At 40.6% G+C, this 21,692-nt stretch overlaps 1 protein-coding gene across 1 annotated transcript in view; it reads left to right on the forward strand.

Moving 5' to 3' along the window:
• fbxl17 (F-box and leucine-rich repeat protein 17) overlaps window positions 1–19,438 on the forward strand; it is a 229,680-nt gene extending 210,242 nt beyond the window's left edge. The window contains exon 11 of the mRNA XM_051950940.1: window positions 17,290–19,438. Within this exon, the coding sequence (XP_051806900.1) occupies window positions 17,290–17,427 (138 nt within the window). The 3' untranslated portion in view covers window positions 17,428–19,438. The remainder of the gene's footprint in view (window positions 1–17,289) is intronic.
• The last annotated feature ends 2,254 nt before the right edge of the window (window positions 19,439–21,692 follow it).

A 21,692-nucleotide genomic window follows, 5' to 3' on the forward strand; every position in this document is an offset into this window, starting at 1 on the left:
CAGGTATGTGTGGCACACTCTTCAGATATGCTTCTGAATAGATATGATAGATCTGTTTTTCAGTGATATTTATTTCAAAGCAAATGGGGAAAAAGTGCAGAATTAACTCTTTTGTCTACATTAAAAACTTTGTCCCTGAAAATCTTAATCATGTAAATGATGAATCAAATATCTTTGGATTTTGGAATCTTAGTCTCACAAAACAAGCGATTTAACACTGCCACCTTGGATTTGCAATTAATTTAAACTGGCTATTTACATTTTATAACAGTTGCTGTTAGTTGCAGACTTTCTTAAATGCAGTTATAACCCCCTGTTATAACTGCATGTGCTCAATATGTGTCAGTGGATGTGCCAGTGCTTGCCTTTACACATCTGATTGCACATCTGTAGTCATTGTAACTAAAAGATGGCAATATTACAATATCTGGTATTGTTATCAGGAAAAATCTATGTATGATTATTCATATATATTAAAAGAAACAGATGAAAGAAAAGCAATAATGAATTCTTATGCAAAATATTTTCAATCCCATATCACCATTAAGCAGTTCTGCACAGTGATGTGCAGCAATTTCCATATTGGCCAATACACTCAGATACTTAAGAGAATTGCTACCTTGACACACATGATAGATGTAAATCTTATCTTTCTGTCATCCTATTTTTTGTTGCCCAACTCTAATACACGTACATAACCTCACAAATGTCATCAAGCACATGCACATAAACTCTCAAAGTTCCACATCAGAGCAGCTGTGTCCAGGAGAAAGAATGTGAAGTACAGCAGCTAAGTCACTGCCACCTGCGCCCAGCCTGTGTGATAGAGGTTTCAGTCAGATGGCTGGGCGGTATCAGAGGTGAAGTGACATAATGACCCCTCTCAGACCTACTTTGAGATAGCTCTGGGTGTGAGGGACAATCTTTTCAAAGTCACCCTGACACTTTCATCTGGCCTCTTACCCATCCAATCGCTAACCCGATGGAAGCACATGTAGTTGTCCTGCCATGGTAACAACTCCACCCACCACTCCAGTTGGTTCAGTGGAGCTTCTGCCACACACATGCATCCACTTAGTGTGGGATCATTCAGTCTGACATGAGTGGGATGAGGGCAGACAAGGAAAGGAAAGTGAACAGCTGGTTTAACCTCGAAACTTTAGTCTCCACTGATATCCTACAGCCTGGTGTCTTGTACTATAGCCGAGTGCTCAATGCAGGCGCTAATCCCAATGCTGGTGGGCCTCCGTGTAGTGAGTGTAACAGTGTGTTATAATGAGCTTTCTTAGCTTTAGAGCAAATTTAATGTTTTGATTTTGGGTTGAACAAATTTAAAAGCCCCTGCTGTGTCTTTAAAAAAGTGCAAGAGGAAGGTGGCAGGGAAGAAAAAGAGGGAGGAGAGATTTTGACTTATAGTCAAGGCTCTTCACCAGGTTGGAAACTCATCATTTTTATTTCTTCATTATAAAATCAGTGTTATCTGTGTGTCATGCCCTCAAATTTGACCCTTATGGATTTCTCTGATAAAAATGAATACTCTGAGATCGTTAAGTGCGACAAGAACATCAGTGTATCATATTTATCTATTTATGCTGTAATGAAATTAAAATATATGAGGAGTTCACGGTGACCCCATATGTAAGGTCTCAGTGATGAAGCACTGTACTCAATTCACTTTATTACATCCAGGAATGTGTAGCTGTCATATTTATCTATAAGTAATAAAGAGTAACCGCATTACGTAGCAGGTGATCACTTAGATTCCATTTTCATTTAGTTCACTACTGCCTCGCTGACTCAGTGACCCAACAATCGATAACTACAGCCATGCTAATAAGGAAACGTGTTCTGGAATGGCCTACGTCTTTACTGGATTAACAATTTCTCCTGGTTTCAGTCCACCATATGCATTCATGCCCTTGGCCTCCCACTGAACAAATTCACCCGGCCCCCTGTCTTTATTTATCCATCCACCTCTCTTTTCAGATGTGATATTCATACTTATGATTTAGCCCGAAGGATGGAAAGATAAATAATTACTCTCCCTCTGCTCTGAAGGGGGAATTTGGGGGATGACACAGCTAAATAAAGTGGTAATTGGTGCTATTAGAGTTGTAATGGAGTGTGAATTGAACAGAGAGAAGAGTTTGACAGTTTCCAAGGTCAGGTACATCGCCAGCTCTTAATCACAGAGCCAATTCACTGCATGCTTGCCCCCTTCACCCGTACCTCCGTCTTCGCTGCTTCGCGTCCCAAAATTGTGTTGAGCATTGCAAATGAGCCTGTAGTACGGGTAAAGATTGGTCATGTCTGCGTGGGAGGAAGACCAGCCCCTGGCAACTGCTTTTCTTTGTGGTTCTTGATGCTGTTGTTGCTCCAGATTATGTTAGGCGAGAGACGGAGTTACAGTAGATACGGTCAGGTTTCAGGAGCAGAGAGAAAGAGAGAGGAATGGGGGTAATAAGAAGTTTGCTTAGAGGGAAACAAATAAAAAGAAATGCGTTGTTATTACTGAGGTCACAGCAAAAGTGAGAGAAGTACAGTGAGCTAAAGAAGTAAAAAGGTGAGAAGCAGAGTTGTATCAGTAGAATTGTAGTTATCTACAAGTCAGCCTGGGGACAGGGGTGACCACACTCTGCCTTCTCACCTCCTACTCACATCTCTCTCCTTTCAATCTTTCAAACCTCCCTATCTCATCTCGATATCCTTCAATCACTTCATCTAAATCTTCTTCTGTTTTATTGTTTGACATTTAATCGGAATTTATTTTACAATCAGCTGAGAATCCTCTCCTAACCACTTGTAGCAAGGAGCTGTTTGAAATCTGCATTAAGGTCACTCTGTCTCGGTCATTATTGACTGCTGTCTGATGTCAACTTGTGACTTCTCTGCTGTTGAACCGGCTGCTTAACTTCTTCTCGCTGCTTGAGGAAATCGAGAGACATCTAAATCAAATTACACACTATGTTTTGCAAAAAAAAATGCATTTATCAGCAAATGTTTTGCACCAATTCTAAGTGCTTTGACCACTGTTTGGTGTAAAATTGTATGTTTCACCATGTTTGTAATGTGTGTTGCTTGTTGTCTCCCTTAAATAAATCAAATCAATATTTTCGAGCACAATGCAAATTTGTTTTGGTACAGGCAGTGCTTTCACTTGGGTCATGATTTTTCCTGGCTTTCATTTGACATTTCTGCTGCTAGCAATGTGGTATCATGCTTTATTTGTGAATCACAGCAGTAAAATTCGAAAGCATGCCCAATTCATTCTCGAGGCAAACTAATCTAATCTCTGCACTTAATGCAGTTCAGGCAAAACACAGAAGTAGAGGGGAGAACTCTCGATCCCACAAGGTTCCGGCATAATGAAAGTCTCGTGCAAATTACTTAAGTTTAAATTTCTCTCAGCCACAGCATGTCTTCTTCACGTTGACAAGTCCATTTGAATTTTTTTCCTCATGCCTCATTTTATTTAATTCATCATTGTTTAATACAAGACGTTGGCTACGCTTTCTCCACACGTCCATTTTTTTTCCTTTTTTAGCCAGATGCTGACAGCATGAATGACCATCATACAAGGTCACCAGCACTTCAGTGAAGTACATATTTCCTCAGCGCTAGAAAGTTGTTCAAGCAGTGTGCTGAAGATTACGTTCGACAGCAAAACATGAGTCAAGAACATGAGCGGATTCCAGGAAAAATATGTTCGTGATGAATGTATTCTCTGCTAGATTTAGAATGTGTTTTAATAAATCTGTGCAGATGGATTTTAGTTTGTCCTACCCTCTTACTGTTGCTCTTAACTAGCTCATCTAAACATTATTTGCCTTAGCGCCAGGATCTACACACTTGAGGAACAATCTCAATATTTACACATCACCCAACTACTGTCTAAGCCAACATACTGTAGCTGAAGAGGTCACTGGCAGTGGCCTCAGCCTGAAATAATTTTGCTCCATGTACCTACCAGGAATGTTTGCATTGCAAAAATAAATTGTTATATACACTTACAGAGAGCGGTCTGCTAGTGCTGTTAGTTATTCCTTGTGAGAGCTGTGTTGACAGTGTTGTGGACATATTGCAAATATCCTAAGGTTAATATTTCCCTTACAAGGAGTTTGCTTGGTTTTTTTTGTTCAGGATGTGTATATTGCTGGAATTTAGTCCAAATACCTGCCATAGATTGGAAAAAATGGTTCACATTCGATGTGACAAACTGACCTCCTCTTCATGGCCTAATCATCATTAGAGCTTGCCTCAGCCTGTCTGTCTTACAGATGTTTAGGCGACTTCTACAGTCTGCATTCGACTCTTTAAAATAAATATGACTTCAGTCTCCGTGTTTCCTCCTATATCCCCCACCCTTATGTTTTTTCTTTCTCGCCCCACAAAGCTTCCACATTAACTGATGGAGTTGGGTTTCAGAGTGGGTCCTGTCAGTGTTAGACAAATACAGTCTTGTGATAACCTTGACACACGGTGCGGACAAACCAGTCAACTCCGCGCCTCGGCAGTGCGGCTCGCCCTGTGTAAATTTGTTTGGAATTGTCAAAACGCTGGGAATTTTAATGTAACAGCCTCCCTGAATGTCACAGGACTTAGAAGTGTAGAATTCATTTAAGAACTGTTAACAGGATCCAGCTGGCTCTCCTCATGTGGAGCAGTGTGAAGGATTGATTTCCTTCGTCACAGTTTATACAAACGTGCTTCCGTACTGTATACATTATAAAACCAGGGAGCTTGAATTGTGTGTCCACTGCTATTTGTGGTGATATGAAGAGGTTTTTTTTTTCCTTTTCTTTTTTGTCCGTACAAACACAGACCCACAGATGTGAGCGAAGTCTATTTGATTGTCAGAATCTTATCATATTTAGACTCTGTTTTCAGGAGCTTGCCAATATGCAGTCCTAATAGAAAGAAACACGATTGTCCCACTGACTTTTTTTTCTTCTGCTCTTCCCTACATGTCGGTCTGAAGGATTTCCTTTGTGTCTCAGTGTGTTTATACACGCTCAGATGTGTCAGTGTGTAACAGTGTGTGTTCTCTGAGAGGAATGTATGTTATTTGCTGTTAACACAGCTCATAATGGGGCATTGAAATCAGAACCCCCAGGCCTGGGCAAATGGCGTGCTCCGCCTGCCTCAAATGATTACACCCCTCTGCCCTCAGGGCCAAATGACCCCGCTTTGACGAGGGGAAAGAATGCGATTGATCCAGACTTGCCCAAAAATAATCAAATCAATTCATTTTGCCCTCTTTCAGCTACGACTGTGCCAGTCTTTTGAAGCATTGAGACTGAAGGAAAAAGCGCTGCAATCTTCTGAAAAACGGATTCCTTTTTGCTGCATATGTCAGTGTGTGTGTCTCAGAAAATCCCGGCTCTCTGGCGAGTCTCGTGTTAAATGTTAGATCTTCTCAGCGGGAGGAATACATCTTTCTACACTTCCACAAGCACAATGGAACATCATTATTTAATCCAGGCTACGGTTTGGAGTAGAGAAATGTGGTGCCCTGGCGTCAGAGGCAGTTTTCAACTAAAATTATGGCCGTGTAGTAACAACATTCTGTTCGTTGGAATGGAGACACAAGCACACATAAACATGCCAAACTCACACAAATTCAACAAATGCTAATACAGTAACAGTCATAGTTTTTTCCAATCACCGGGGCAGGGATCCAGCAGTGAGAGTTACTGATTTGTGGAGAGACTTACTCCTCTGACTTGTACTTTACAGCCAGTGTTACTCATTCCACTCCTTATCTTGACACTGTTTTCATATGTCCCCTATATGTGTTAAGTTGCTGTTTTCTATAGTGGACCTTTCTGGCTACTCTCTGAACATTTAGAGCCTTCATTCTCTGTTGATGTATCACTTTGGGGATTTTGATCTCATTCAGCCTCCGTGGAATGTTTTCCTTTGAAACATTTTCACAGCTTGCTCAAATGTGCACCTTTTTCTTTCTCATCTTCTGTCTTGTTCTGTCCATTCCCTTCTCCTTTCTTTTTCATTTGTCTCTTTGTCTCCATTCTCTCTTTCCCCCACCTTTTTTTCCTCCCTCTCCTCTCTCACCCATCCTTCCCCTTTCTCTCTACCCCAACTACTTTTCCACTACTTCATTAGAGTGAAAACAAATGGGCAGTCCAGGTTGTGAAACAGAGAGAGAAGCAAACTCACATAGTCAGCATGAAGCTGGACTAGAAAAAATAATGACACTGACTGCTACTGGCCTCTTTGGGGACAGCTTGTGGAGAAAGTAAGAGTTATCATAGTAATGATGAGATGAAGGAGGAGAATAGATAGTAGAACGAGGGATGGCATTGAGGAGGAAAAAAAGAAGAAGAAAAAAAGATTATTTAACGAATAGCAGAAACCAAGAGGAAAATAAAAGTACAATTAGATCAAATAAAACAATGGAGTCAGTGCTGGGTATTGCTTGTACAAATTGCCCCCCAAAAAGTGTTTTGTGTAAGCAGTTTTGAAATGTGCTCCCATTACCTGAGCTGAGGTGGAGCGGCGTTTAGGGAACAGGTATGAACGCCGCGGCACCCCTAGATAGAGCAACCAGACAGACCTTGTTAAAAGAACAGACATCCCAATCAATATGGTCGTTCCACTGGTGCATCCAGCTGCCAGGGACTATACACAGATAGGCACGGCACAGCAATTTGCAGACATAAACAAGGGCCTAATTGTTCGGGGCCTGGAGGTTTGGAGTGAGGAAAACAAAGATGAAGTATGGTAAAGAGTTAGGAGGCATTTTAACTCTCGTTTAGGAAATGAGAGTTGGGGAGTTCAGCAAAACTTTCTTTGATGAGTGTTGTTATTGTGAACAGCGGGGGGTTCTTAGTTTAAAGGCTTCTAACCCGAAGGGGAATTAGGAGAAAGCTACTGCATGCACAGCATCAAGTGTAAGATAGGCAGGTTCTCTGGTTCCTATTTTCCAGGCTTTGGTCAGACTTGAATGTTCAAAGTCGAGAAAGTAGTTTGAAAGAGTCATTTGCCATTTGCGATTTTCAGTGTAATCTTTGAGCCTCATCCCGCACAGAAGAGCTGTATTGATTGGCGGTCTTAACTGAAGCCGCCTCCTGATCATCCCTTCATCTTGTTTCTAAAGGGCAGGTGCAAGGGACAGTGAAGGAGACGGGGTGAAATAAAGTGAGACACCGACAGAGTTCACGGAGTATCTGAAGGGAATCTCAGAATTGCCCTTCAACAAAAACCTGCCAGAAGCGCACAAATAAACCTGACCTCACCTTCATCACATACACACTCATTCACTTCTCTCCACTTTGGCCTCACCTTATTTTTACCCCTCTTCTATTATTTTGCGTTTGTCTTTAAGTAAGGACAGCCAGTGTTGTTTGAATTTTTGATGCTGCTCACATCTGTTGTTCATTCAATTAGTTCATTCAGGTGACCCCCTTTTTCCTCTTCTCCCTCCTCTTCCTCGGTCACCCAATGTTTGTTTACTCACCACATCTGAGGTCAACATAATCTCATGGAGTCATGGGCAGACAGTAGACAAGACACAGTTTGGCCTGGATACTCACACTTGCCAATCCTGATATGTTCGTGGGCAATAACTAACATTTGGCTCAATATGCTTTTTTCTCTTCTCCCGGGCACTGAGAGACAGCAGGTGTTCACATCCTTTTTTTTTTTTTTTCAGGCTGCAGGCACAGCGTCTGACTGTGTCTGTGATGAATTAGCTATTTAATGCTAATGACAGTGTAGCTAGATTCACTGAATACTACGTCTGCACAAGTTTTATACATTTTTTTTTGGAGAGGATCAATTAAGCTTTTTGATTTATGTGCAGCTTTGTAATTGATTGCAAACGGTGTAGGCATTGAATGTATAGGTTTTAAATAAGATTTGCTGTTTTACAGAAAATGTGTAGCCGTAAATAAGATTCCTCTGACCTGTGGGAGCTCAGTTTAACATTTGAGAAAAAGAACATTTTCACCCACAAGCTAAAATTCAGCCAAAAAAGATACAGAGTTATCATGCTGTCAGAAATTGTCCTTGTGCTGACAACGAATAGGACAAAACAAGTGTTGTTGTTCTTTTGTTGGGCTTTTAAATACCAAAGAACTCGACTTTAATTGCGGTGCTCTCATTTGATTATTCAGAATTAACACCCAATTCCAAATAATGACTTCAGAGTAGGCGGTGTTCACGCTCTGGGTTCACAGATGTAAAAAGACAAAGTGGTTCTCACCGCTTTGTTTGTGACTTTGTCCAGTTCACAGATTTAATCCGAGATCCCCTCGCTCCAAAGAGTCAGTATGAATTTTGTAGCGTAGTGTTTCTTTGAAAGGACAGGGTCAAGCTGTCCTTGTTATTTATTTATTCTGAAGAACGAGGAAGTCATGCATGGCAAAAAAAATTAAACACAGTAGCTCTGTTGTGATTATCTTTAAAGAATTCTGCTTGTGTTTGACCTCCAGTAAGCCGCTCTGGAATTTGTTCCGACAGTTTCTGGAGGTGTGTGTGTGTGTGTGTGTGTGTGTGTGTGTGTGTGTGTGTGTGTGTGTGTGTGTGTGTGTGTGTGTGTGTGTGTGTGTGTGTGTGTGTGTGTGTGTGTGTGTGTGTGTGTGTGTGTGTGTGTGTGTACCCACCTTAGTACCTTGTGCTTTTTGCCAATCGAAGACAAAAAACAGTCTCAACTTACACAGAGTACCAACAGGTCAACAGGACATTATATTGTGTTTACAGTGACAACAATATATGACCCTCACTCTCCCCTGGAGTAAGAACATGAAGTTACCCTCTCTGTTTGAGTCTCTGGTTGTCTCCCTTTTTTGCACTTCTAGTTTTCTTGTCACTATCTTAACCTGTTTCCCTCTGTGCTCTTTCCTTATATGTAAAATTAGAAGATATGTAGTATTTAAATTATATTAAATATTATCTTGATTACTGTTCCAACAACTTTTTAGTGCAGAAATCAGTTAAAAAATAAAGAAATCAGTTCACAATTCACACTAGTTCTTGCCTGAAAAATCACATTTTCCAGCGATGTTTATGAGTGAGTTTGCTTGAAAACTTTCAAATATGAGACATTTTGATAGAGTATGTAATTTGGACCTAATCTACCTGGAACTGACTTCACCTGTTAGACCCTTAACATTAGATCATTATATCCTTATATCACAGAGTGGTATCATGTGTACACAGATAATATAATCGAACTTACTGTATCTTACTTTTAAAAGTTGTTGGTGGTTACATGTACACTGTGGTGACTTTGTTTCTTTATTTTACATAATTCAAACATCGTCTCCTGCTACTCTTTTAACTCTATAGCAATTTGTCTTTATCATACTTTATCTCAAGTATTAAATGCAAAAATAAAAATGAATCTCCGTGAGCGTGATTGCTACCAAAACAATAAATCTAACTCTAACGCTGGCTAATTTTCTATGCTGCCACGACACTTCTATATTTAATTAGCTTTATTTTACTTCTACCCGAGAGATTTAGCTGTGATAGTGTTTTACCATATTTTCTTTCCTAAGACTAACAAATAAATTGTGGAAAGTCTCTTGAGTTATGGTATGTTTTGCCCCAGTCTGCAGAGATAAGAAGGCCAGCGTAGAGAGAGGGATTGGGCTGAGCCTCGTACACATTCCTTTAGTTACCTTTGTCACGCGTGATGGAGTGTGGGGTTTACAAACCTGGCCTCCAGAACCTCTTTCTCTGACCCTGTTCAGTTGAGCCCCCATTCCTCTTTTGTGTGTGCACGTGTGTGAGTGTATGTACTGACACCCTGCTTTTCAGTTCTGCTGCCGTCTGATGTTGTGCAGGGATGAGGAGGACCAGACCTTGGTTGTCGCAAGCGGTGCCTGACCTGGTTTTTAAAAGCACATTCAGAGCTATGCACTGCAGATTTTTTGGTGCGGGTTGCTTGCCTTTCTGAGACAAAATCAAAATGTTTGAGCTCAGGCTTTCCACGGTGAAAAGCAGTCTATTCTTTAAGCTTCCAAGCCAATGCATCGATAGTTCATTTAGAAATATTGAATCCTTCAGAATAAGTTTGCGGGTTCTTCTGTTCTATCTCTGCACTCCTAAAATCTCCTTCTTTGTTCTTTCTCTCCTTCCGTATCCATTCCTCTCTCCCTCCTTCCTCTCCTTATCGGAGACGGTGAGCTATCTTTCAGTTGTCCAGTTACTCGTTTAGAAACTTTACAACAGGGGCTTTTCCTCTGAGCAGTTTAAGGAAGGCTATAAATCTGGCCTGTTTAAATCCAGACTCGTTTAAGCTTTGTTTTACTAAGACCTGATGCACTGCATTCTTCTGCTGCCTAAACAGGCTTTTTAAACATTTACCCCAAATGTATTTACTGGTTGACTGATACAGTGTCTACATGGGAGTCGACAGCGAACGGGGGTATTTGTCTCTCTTTATGGGCCGGGGACTAGCAATGGCTGCCACATGGCCAAAGAAAATGGGGGAGAAAGACGAAAGAAGAAAAAGAACCCCGCAGACCTGTGCTGAATTTAATGAAAACACAGAGGAAATAAAAAGAAGTGGGGCCATTTTATTGGAAGGGAGAAAGAAAAGGTTACTCAGAAAGGACGCTGGAGCCTAACTTTGTTACCTGAAATCTCCCTGCACATTCATTTAAATTGTTGTTCAGTGTCAACAATCAGTGTTCTGTTTGATTTTTCAGGAACATTGTTGTCATGAACAATACAGCGCTCAGTTGATTTTGACATAGCCGAGACTATATTGTTTCTTTAGCCTTCTGTTTCCTAAACTTTCTCCCTCTCTGTTTAATCCATTTCCCTTGCTTGATTGCTAGGAGCACTCAGAGGTTGTTCTCACCTTAAATATGACATGCATCTTCATGTTTGCGTATCTGATTATCGCTTTACAACCCCCTTCGTCTTCTCCCACAGCCGAGAATGCTACGGCATTAGTCATGTTTACGACATGTTTTACCGTGCTGCTTACCAGGAGAAGGCCCAGTGTTTGCGGTAAATGTATATTTTACGTGGTGATGGAGTGCATTTGCATCAGAGGATAAGTCTTGAAAAGGGGTTCGCTGTTAAGAAAGAGAATGCATAAGAGTACTTGGAGAGAGAGCAGAGGTGAGCTTGGGAACTTGCTGTCACTTATGTTCAACCGTCTCATGTAAAAGTAGAGGGGCAGTTGTCAACGTGTGCTCACAGATACACAACCCTACAAACTATTCTCGTTTACTGTACGTGTTCACATAAACTGTGCTTTTTGCTCAACAACATATCGGACATACATCTTTTTGTTTTCCCTTCATCCCTCCCTCACCCTCTTGTAAACCCTGACAACAGCACATTACCCGTCAGGATGAATTACACCGCACTTAGATCTAGAGGGCAGCATCTTTGAAGTTAAAATGGGGGAAAATATCATAAGTATAGGCTTCGGTCCAGATAGCTGTGGCTGCTCTCCCAGATGCTTCTCAAAGATTAGAATCATCAGTGAGTAGCGATCTGCTCTATCATATGGCTCTCCTACAGACTTGGCAGCAGGTTGGAAGGAGGGGCTGTACAGTACAGTGCACTGGATGAGGACTGTATGGGATAAAAGTAAGAAAAAATTCCCACAAGGAGCCGTATATCTGAAGCACTATTCCAGCCGCCATAGGCCCCAGTGTTTTCTGATAGCATTTTTAAGCTCAAGTTGCCTAGTAACAAAATATCATTAAGCACCATTTTTCTCAGTGACAAAATTTCACTCTTGAAGGAAAGAGCTGAATCAGTGTTTCGAGGAAGTCATTGGCATGACTGTAACTACACTGTAACTCTCTACCAACCAGCTAACTACAGTGTTTGGTCTGACCTTCATGTCTAACAGCAGCTCCGAGCTGCAAATACCAAGCAGGTGTGGTGATGTCATCACGTCTCATTTAACACACCACATAGCCATGCAAAGGGCACACAACATTGTTCAAGCTGGAAAGAGGAGGATTGCAGCTGTGAACTCTGGGAACTCGCTACAGAAGGCTGTTGTTTTTAGGCATGAAAAGTCTTCCAGTAACTGCCACTGCAAGGCTAGTGCAGTGGAAGAGAATTAATGGATGCTATGATGTATGAATGCCCGTGTCAACTGATTTTCTGTCAACAAGATTTTCCGTCGGCTGGCAATAAGCCGTTTTAAAAATAAGCGCAGGCATACAGTTACCCATTCCAAGATGCCAATTAATTAAAATAGATCTCAAACTAGGTGCAAGGAAGTTCTGTGCTGTGTTGTAAAGATGTAAAACTTCTACAGTCTCGAAAGTGATTGATGTTCAAATACTTTTTTCTTCCATCTTGATTGGCCTCTCGGCCCTTGTAAGATGTCAAAATCATTTGATGCCTGTTGTATCTGACACAGTGGCATAACAGTTAGTCTTTGTGATTTTCATCAAAGATCAAAGCAGCCTTGTTTCAGCTCAAACATTTAGCATCACCACAACCAGCAATTAGGAAATGATTCAGCATTTTGATCGGGAGCCGTGTTGTGTGTGCTATGTTTGCTCAGGAAGTGGAGCTGCACTAAATTACCATTAATGAATGTTATGGCCTCCCATCAGCTTGACAGGTCTATTCTTTAGATCTGTTTTAATTGTAATTAAGCCCTGATTAATGAGCTGGGGGATGTTTCATTCTCTTTTCAAGAATATAGTGTAATATGTTATGAAGGCAATCAGGGGTTTGTCATTTTATCTGTTAATGAGGCTCAACCATATGTCATAACAAACTTAACTTCTCTCTGTTGTAGCGGAGGCCTTCGTTAAGCTGCTCCTCTCCCCCTGCTTTGGTCCCCCGTGAGGGCAAAACCATCTTTTTAAGAAAACTGCAGGTGTTTGTCTGGAAAAAGCAGGTGTGCGTTCACTCCAGTGGCTTTGGGCTTAAGATGCTGATCATGAACCACAATGCCCCTGGTTTAAAATCAGGCACCTTTGTTGTATCTCTCCCTCTAGCTCCCTCCTTTCCCATCAATCTGCTACTATGACTAATAAAGTCATTAAAGCAACACTGTGCAACTTTTGCTGAGCAGTAACAACAGTGGCCTCTGTGGCCTTCAGTGGTAATTACAAGATTGAATTCTGCCGGGCACCAGAATTTGAGTGGTAAAGGGTGCTGAAACTCTAACTTTTTATTGTTCATGCAACAAACGCAAACTCATCATCTCAAGACAAACCAGCAATTTTACTGTCCACAGCCAGACAAACTCGTGCTCCTTGCAAAGCGCAATCATTTACACCATGTTAGCTTAATTGGTGCTATTCACCCTCCTAACTTAAAGATATTGAATAATGGCCATAAATAACAATGAAAGAACAACAAAATTCCTACAAAACCACTTCAAAACAGTTTACCAATATACACTTATCAATGACAACACTAAAACCACCTGCCTTATATCAAGTAGTTCCCCATATACTGCTAAACAGCTCTGGTCCGTGGACACAGTACCTCTGGAGGTGTGCTGTGGTTTCTGGACCGGGATGTTCACAGGACTTTGTGATTGCATGGTGGGACCTTTGTGAATTTGGGTTGTTCCAGAGCATCACATGTAAATTCTGGATGCCGGGTTACCACCTTGGGCTCTGTATCATGTTCCTCAGGCCATTCCTGAGTGGTTTTTGCAGTGTGGCAGGGTTTATTTTCCAGCAGGGAGAGGTTGCTGGTGTTAGGACGTGTCATTGCAATGAAGGAGTGTACTTCGTCTGCAACAATGTTTAGGTCTGTGTCACATGTCAAAGCAACATCCACATGAATGCCAGGATCAAAAGTTTCCCGATGGTAGAAGTAGCATTACCAGTCCAGTAAAGTGGTTGCTGTGTCCTTCCATTGAGATGTATAGCTACTGGCTACACCTCTGTTAAAAATGGCTGACTTGACTTGTGATCAATAACTAACATGTCCACAAACTTGCTAACACCACAACAACACAAGACACAACAAGCCAGCTTATATTACTCATAATACTAGTCCAACAGTATGAAGTTCAGACTAGGGTCTGCCTCACCAACGGTTAAAGCTCGGCCAAGATTTATTCTTCTCCGGCCTCCTGCTTTGTCATTTTGTCTTTTTCCATTCTTAACCTCCTCTATCAGCATCTTATTCTTTCTCCTTACCTCTGCCATGATGTTCATAGTGAGAAGAAGAAGTTAGCTTGTTACCATACATGCTAAAGCACATAGTTGGTGGTATGTGATCAGACACATAAGAGATTCACTGATCAGTTATTTGTCTGACTGGTCCCACATTCATTCTACAGGATGAGTGTGAATGAGTATAATGATGAATGAAAAAGAATAAAGTACTATCTTCAGTGTCTAAGAAAACAAGGAGTCCTGCAACAGATGGTTTGGCCCCTACAGACACCTGATCTCAACATCATAGAGTAAGTCTGACAGTTCAAGAAGAGACAGAAGCAACAGAGACATAATCCACATAATCAGCAGAAATCCACAACTGTGGCAGGACCTGCCAAGTAGCTTGAAAAACGGTGCGCAAGTGCAACTAGGAGAACTGATGTTTTGAAGAAAGATACTGATTCCCACTCAGATTTTTTTTTCAGATTAAATTGAGAAAATATGCATGAAAACAGATGGAAGCATACTTAATGTAGAATAAAACACGGACATTCAGAGCTCAGCGAGACTTTTTTTTTTTTTTAGATTTTTATATACCCTTTTCATGCCCTTTGTGAATAAACCTTAAGGATAAATTATCCAAAAGGCCTCCTGTTTCTTTGCCTGTATTGCCAGCAGTGCTGCTGCATTGGTAGAGGTTGCTCTTTACACTACATGAGGGGATGTGATGGTTTGCTTTGTAAAGTTGCCTGGCAGTTGGAATACTCAGATTTTTGTCCTAATAGTATTGTGAATTCTTCAAGGTAATAACTCAAAACACTGTTTTATTAATGCCTCAGCTTTACTCGTGTATCACTTATCACAGCCTTGAACATGTTTCCACTCTCGCACGCTGTTTTAATGCTCCTTTCCAAGAGTCTAAAAGCCTTTTTCCAGTCTTTGTTGTCTTTCACTTCAACATTGACTGGAGGAAGAACTGAGGCAGGGAAGTTTTGGCTCTTCGTTTTAGAATTTTCTGACTAGATATATATAAATATTTTTTAAAAAATGATGAAAGTAAGTAAGACAGACTTTTTGACCCTTTACTCGTGATTTTATTTTTCCTGGATCACTGGCATCCTGAGAGAGTCTGTTCAGCCTCTGTGTGTTGGCGTCGAGCACCTGAACTTCAGCTCGCTGTTTCTTCCGAGGCAATCAAAGGGAAGACTAACTACCTGTTGTTGCCTTTTAGTCTTATTGGATTTACTTTCTCTGTGCAGTGTTTCCATCTTTCTTCTGTGACCCGAGAGGCATTGGTGGTCTCTCTGTTCAAGCACACTTGTTTCTCTCTTTGATTCTGCTGGTTTTAAACTGACTCTGTTTGTTGTGCATCTGTCTGTTCATTCGTTTTCTCCGTTTGTCTACTTGACAAGGAATTGCTGATAACCGCCACTTAAAGAAATTGTGTTCAGTGAGGAGAAAGAAGAAATTAAACCGAGGATGACAACCAAAACAGATCATAACCTGACCGAGAGCCAGGGAACTCTGACCATCTAAGACTTTGCTTCCAGAAAACACAGAAACCAAAGGGCTCTCGGGCAATGAGCTTGGGGAAAACTGTGAAACACTTTGTCACTGCTTTGGCAACAACGGATGACTGTGTCCTCAACATGTGTGTGAGTGTTTATACATCATTTCCCCTGGAAAGTGTCATGCTTAAGGGTGGGCGGGGGTTGGTTCTGGGTGGGTTGCAGTTAACCCCTGAAGGTCTCAAGGGTTACTCTGCCTCTGCTCTTTGTCAGATTCTCAGGCTCTCTCACTGTTGGCTCTCAGTGATGTTCTGACAGAGTGTTAGACTGGCAAAGGAGTGGCTATTAGACGCTTGTCTTTCTAGTCCTCTGAGAACTTGAAGGCATCATTAGCCTGGTGAGCTCAGCTGTCCTCTGGTGCTAAACTAATCGCAACAGTCCACTTGTGTGTGCATATGTGCGTGTACATACACTGTATGTTCTTAAGGAAGTGTCTGTTCTTCCCATTAGAGAAGCAGACTATCATTTTTACAGGGCATTAAAAGTTCAATCTGTGTTTCTAATTATCTTAATAAGGCATCATGAGGCGATGCAGAGATGGTCGACAGATTTTTAATTTGCTCTATTTAAACTAAGCCATTTCAAAATCTGTATTTATTGGTCCTAAAGCAATATTTCTCTTGCATTTACATGGTTTTGGCTCATCTTAATAAATACACCCAGGACTCCCTGGAAATCTTCTCTGAAACAGGGGTTACTGAATGACTGTAAAATAAACTGCTTGATTGGTTGACTTGCACAGATCATGATATGTCCAGTGTATTAATGTAATACTGCATAGTGGAGCTATTTCTTCAGACTTCACCTGCTTACATGTGCAAATGTTGCACATTTAATAAATGCATATAAAATGACAATAGCCAATTACATTTAACCAATACTCAAGTATATTTGAAGCATAAGTTCAGAAGTGTCTCTTCTCTCTGTGTTAAAATAATAGATGTCAAAGTGAGCATTAAAACAGATTTCTTTTCCATTATTTCTCGTGTTCATCAATGCTAGTAAATACTGCCTTTATAATAAGCTTGCAATCTAACTGAGGAAACAAAAGGAGGGAGTTCTACAATAAAACAGCAGAAACTTCAGGATATTAATTTTACTTAGACTGCTGAAATCTGAAAACACATATTTTTAATATGAAACAGTAGACTTTCTTTCCCATCTCCTCATTCACAGTAAACACATTATGAAGGAATCACTTAATGGGATGAAAAGGAAGAACACTTAGAGGGAGCAAAAGCTTGCCTACATAATAGCACCTAACTACTGTTTTATGACAGACTATAAAAATTGTGAACCTATCATTAAACTGGTCATACAGTAATCAAACGGGACAAAGATGACAGGAATGAGAAAACATGAGAACAGAAATATAGAAACTAATTTGCGCAATAACCTGACAGGTAATTACTGACTTTGAAAAGCAGTCGTGTGAAAAAAAAAAAGTTTAAAAACTGCACTAAAGACTTCCTCATTTGTTGGCGCTGTAGTTTTGCTGGTGAAGATATTATGTTTTAAAAAGCTCTGGAAAACAAGAAGCTGATATGCAAACATTCACAGATTCTGTCAAATTGATTGAAGAATATGAAGCTGAAACTGATTATTTGATTATGGTAACAATGTGTGTCTTTCTGTGTGTCTTGCAGGTGAACGAGGAGACGGTGGAGAGGCTGGTGGTCCAGTACCCTCACATTGTGTTCAGCACAGTGATGCAGGACTGCAAGAGAACCCTGGAGAGAGCTTATCAAATGGGCTGGAGCCCCAACACGTCGAACTCTTCGTAGCTACTGCTGGATCACACACACATACACACACACATAAACACATAGCTAAACAGAGGCTCCTTTTTGTACACACACACGGATACACAACATGTGCAGCTCAGTCACGTTTGCTTCTCATCCACTCAAACATGCATGTGAACATGTAGCTTCACACTCTCAGACATAAGTCCAGTCCATCAACAGTTTCATTTGAAACCATTCTCCTATTTTATTATGGTATTTTATAACTATGTGAGATGTCATACGCCTGCCAGTTTTAGGTTGTAGTCAAAAACTGAATTTCTCGTCATCGGCAATAAATCAGATCACTTGTAACAACATAATATACTCTCTCTGAACAGAGCCTTGAGTGATTAGTGTGTTTAAGTGCAAAGCAGTGCATAAAAAAGTGAGATTTTATATCTGATATAAGTGAAGGTTAAGAATTTTAAGTGTTTTAAGTCCTCTGCATTGTCTTGGGTGGAGCAGATGCAAGAGGTGGGGGTTTGCTGGTCCTGAATTTATCAAAGGAAGAGCCAGACATTCAGCAATCCTTGGACAAGAATTATGTTTAATGAACATGGGTTTAAAAAAAAAAAAAACATGTGTTTCCCCAACTGGAGTCCGTGCTCTTGAGCAAGGCGCCCGTGACAGTCTGTTGAGGTGCTTCCTTCCTCCAAACTGAACTCGGCTGCTGCAGCGACATCGACCCAGACGGAGCAGAGACTCAGGAGGCGTCATGTGACAGAAGACAACAAAACCATCAGGGGCTTCAGCTTTTCACAGGTTGTTCATTATATTATGCCACATTTGCGGCATTTTGAGAAATTTGCGATGTTCATTTTGTCCAGTCGGAACATTTTTCCTCTCTTGGATGTTCAGTACAGTGTTAAAGGCGTCTGTGGACGAGGCTCCATGTGAAGGACAGAGCTCTTTGCTGTGACTCGATATGCACACTGAAGAGAGATTCAAGCCAGAAAGAGTCACGACTCTGGCAAATCTATGGCAGGAAAATGGCATTGATTATGTGTTCAAAGTGCATGTTTACATTGAGATCCTGACCTTATTTTTTTCAGCTGGATATGGAGCACTTGTGATGTGAAGTTGATATTAACATCCGTATGACTTGGGATCAATGCTGCTTTTATTGCCATGTATAGATTTACCGTGGACTGAGCATCACCGTGAGTCATTACAGAATTAAATTAAACAGTGCTTGAAGTAGAGGTTGCCTTTACCCAAAAATCTCGGGTCACATTATCAGAATAGTAACCACAACCACCTTGTTGACAGGTAAGAGGAAGACTTAAGCCTTAAAGTGGTTATTAATTGCCATCCGATTAGCAACCTGAAATCGACCCAGAATTTACTAAAGAAATATTTATCTGCTCTGAGTTTATCTGAAGCCGTATTCCTGTTATTTGATCTGATATATTCATCTATATAAATAAATACTGTGTGGGATTTACTTAGCCTAATATTGGTTTTGAGCATATACTTGTAACATTAGCTATGTAGCAATGCAACGAGCGATTTATATTCTTAGTGGTGTAGGATGTAAAGAAAAAAAACGAGCTTGCTCTGAAAAGCGGGGCGAGTTGAAGCTGGTGGGTGAGAGCTGATCATGTTTCATCTATTCTATAGAAACTCAGTAGTGTACAGTTAAAAATGCAAATAACCAGGGTATTTTTCTATGGTGTGAACCAGCTCTGGGCTCAGCCTCCACACACTGTCACTCAGATATGAACAATAGCTTACTGAGCTTAGAGTTTGAGTAGAACTGTAAACTTTTGACAGCTTATAGAGATTTCAGACAATTAAAAACACATTCATTTTACCCTTGTCAGGATTTGTAGACTTTAACCGATGGAGAGTTACTCCCTCGGCCTGTTTCTGTTCTGATTCTGTTCTTTTGTAATCCCCATATGCACTTTCTTCTCAGTTAGATGTTGACACACTTGATTCCTGATTTGTTAAGGCAACCGTAAATGACTGGATTTACAGAAAGATGAATAAAACACTACTACTACAAGCTTTTTTTCTCTTTTCTTTCTGTATGTGTGGACTTGAGGCAGGAGAAAAATATTTAGATTGACAGTAGACTTTTTGACTCATTTTACATTATGTGTGGACTACTTAAACATTCTTCACTGCAGAATTTGCAGACTTTTTATTCAACCAATTGCATTTCAAAATGGAGACCATAGTGACTATAAGGATCGAATTTAAACTAAACTCTGACTGCATCTGTATTCTCAGGTAAAATGCAAAAAACAAAACAAAACAAAACGATACCAGCATGTTTTTCATCACAACCAAAGGCCTTGACATACCAAAGCCTCTGTATTGTTAGAAATAAAGATATTTACCACAGATCCCCATGCACTGACAATGTCTTTTCTGTTGAGCACCATGACGCACCGATCAACCTGCATTTCCATGAAGATACACTGTCAAGGTCAGAACTATTTACCATCACAGGAGTTTCACATCTTAGACAAACTGAGAAGACATCAGCTTGCTGCCCAGCAAGACACCAAAGACCTCAAAGAACTAAAAAGCTGTCACTCAATATGTCCCCAGTCTTTGACGATATTGTCCCTTTCAAGTGCCTGTTTTACTGTTCAATGTGTTTGTGTTGTTTCATGTGTTGGCGATCAAACGCAGGAGATGGCATCAAACAGGAAGCGAAGGTTGGTTCTCCACAGATAGATTCTTTGTGTTGTCAATTCAATTTGTGTCAACGTGGGGCTCGATTCACTCAAGGAGGTTCTTTTTTTTTTTTAATCTAAATCAAAACATAGAGTTTTTTGTTTGCTTTCTGTCCATTACAGAGGCCTGAACAGATGGAATATATTTTTTAAATGTGTAATTAAAAACCTTCTATATGTACAAAAGTAATTGAGAACTGTGTTTCAAAGTGTAAACTTACATTTTCCACTTTGACATGTGAAATATTGCAGGCTGAAAGAACACACTGACACCTGTGCAATCTCTTACAACCAGTCACGTTTGGCTTACAGTAAGTGCTGCTTTTGTGGGCCTCTAATTTTCATGTTTTTCTGGGACTCTGAGGTGTGTTGCAAGGCCTTCATTTGTGGTTTAGTAGCAAATTATATTAAATTGAAAAGTTTCACTTGTATCTTCCCCAATTCCTATTTGGAACAACCCAAAATGTAACCTTCAAAATGTACAATTTGCTACATTAATGACCCATTGTGTTGTACTGCAATTGATTTGGTGGGTGTTCATTATATTCTGCCCCGCAACCTGTAACTGTTCAACAAAACTCACAACAGCAGAATGAAACATTGTAGGCTTGGAACAGATGCTTCAAACAGAGCAGACTGTTAACATAAAAGACTGACAAAAAGTTGTGTATCACTTTCATGTTCAGATTTTCTCTGAATTTTTGAAAGATTCTTTGTTTTCCTCATTTTGCTTTAGATAGTGCTTTGTAGATAGACGGGACACAAGAGGGAGGAGAAATGGGAGGATGTACAACAAAAGTTTTATAGATGTGAACCAGAGCACATCTTTCTGCAGTTGATTATTTGTTCATTTCCTGCTGTTGTCCTCAAAATTCTTACTTCTGTGACTCTATCACAGAGACTTCTGAAGTTTTCTGCTTCTACCCAGTTGATGTTTGGACTGAGCAGGTCTGACATGGAAGTGTGTGGTGAACTCAGTGTGATTTCCTTAGAGACCCACAAGCCTGTTTGTGGTATCAGACACAATTTATGTCTCACTCTTCCTCTCCTCGCCACTCATTTCTGATCACACTTTCATCAACTGTCCAAAAGATACAGAAGAGACAAATTACTGAATGTTGTTTCTTAGATGCAATTGCAGTTGCAGGATTTTTTCCTCCTAGCTCATAATACTAGCTAACATTATGTGGCAGGAAAGCACAGCGTGACACATGTAAAGGGAGAAGACAATCCAGTATCAGTGGGTCTGGTCAAAATATTCTGTTCCCCTGGAAAGAGGTTTCCAACATTACCTCGTCAGTCAGAACATGACTCTTTCGGTAGTTTGTACTTCATTGGCCCTGACAAGCAGAGACATTAATAATTTGGCTTGGTCTCTTCTGCATCTGTTCTGGGCCTTCTGATTTTAAAAAGACAAGGCTTTTTAATATCTCTGCTACAAATGAGCCGATCGCCCTGCACTCCGTTCTCGTCTCTCCTGGGTAAATTATGCAGCTTGCTGAATTTTACTGCCGCCAATTAGCGCCTTTGCAAATGTGAGTGTATGCCATTGATTCTCTTGCTGATTGAGGTGGA

This window comes from Acanthochromis polyacanthus, chromosome 7 (genome assembly GCF_021347895.1).
Source record: "Acanthochromis polyacanthus isolate Apoly-LR-REF ecotype Palm Island chromosome 7, KAUST_Apoly_ChrSc, whole genome shotgun sequence".
Classification (NCBI taxonomy): domain Eukaryota; kingdom Metazoa; phylum Chordata; class Actinopteri; family Pomacentridae; genus Acanthochromis; species Acanthochromis polyacanthus.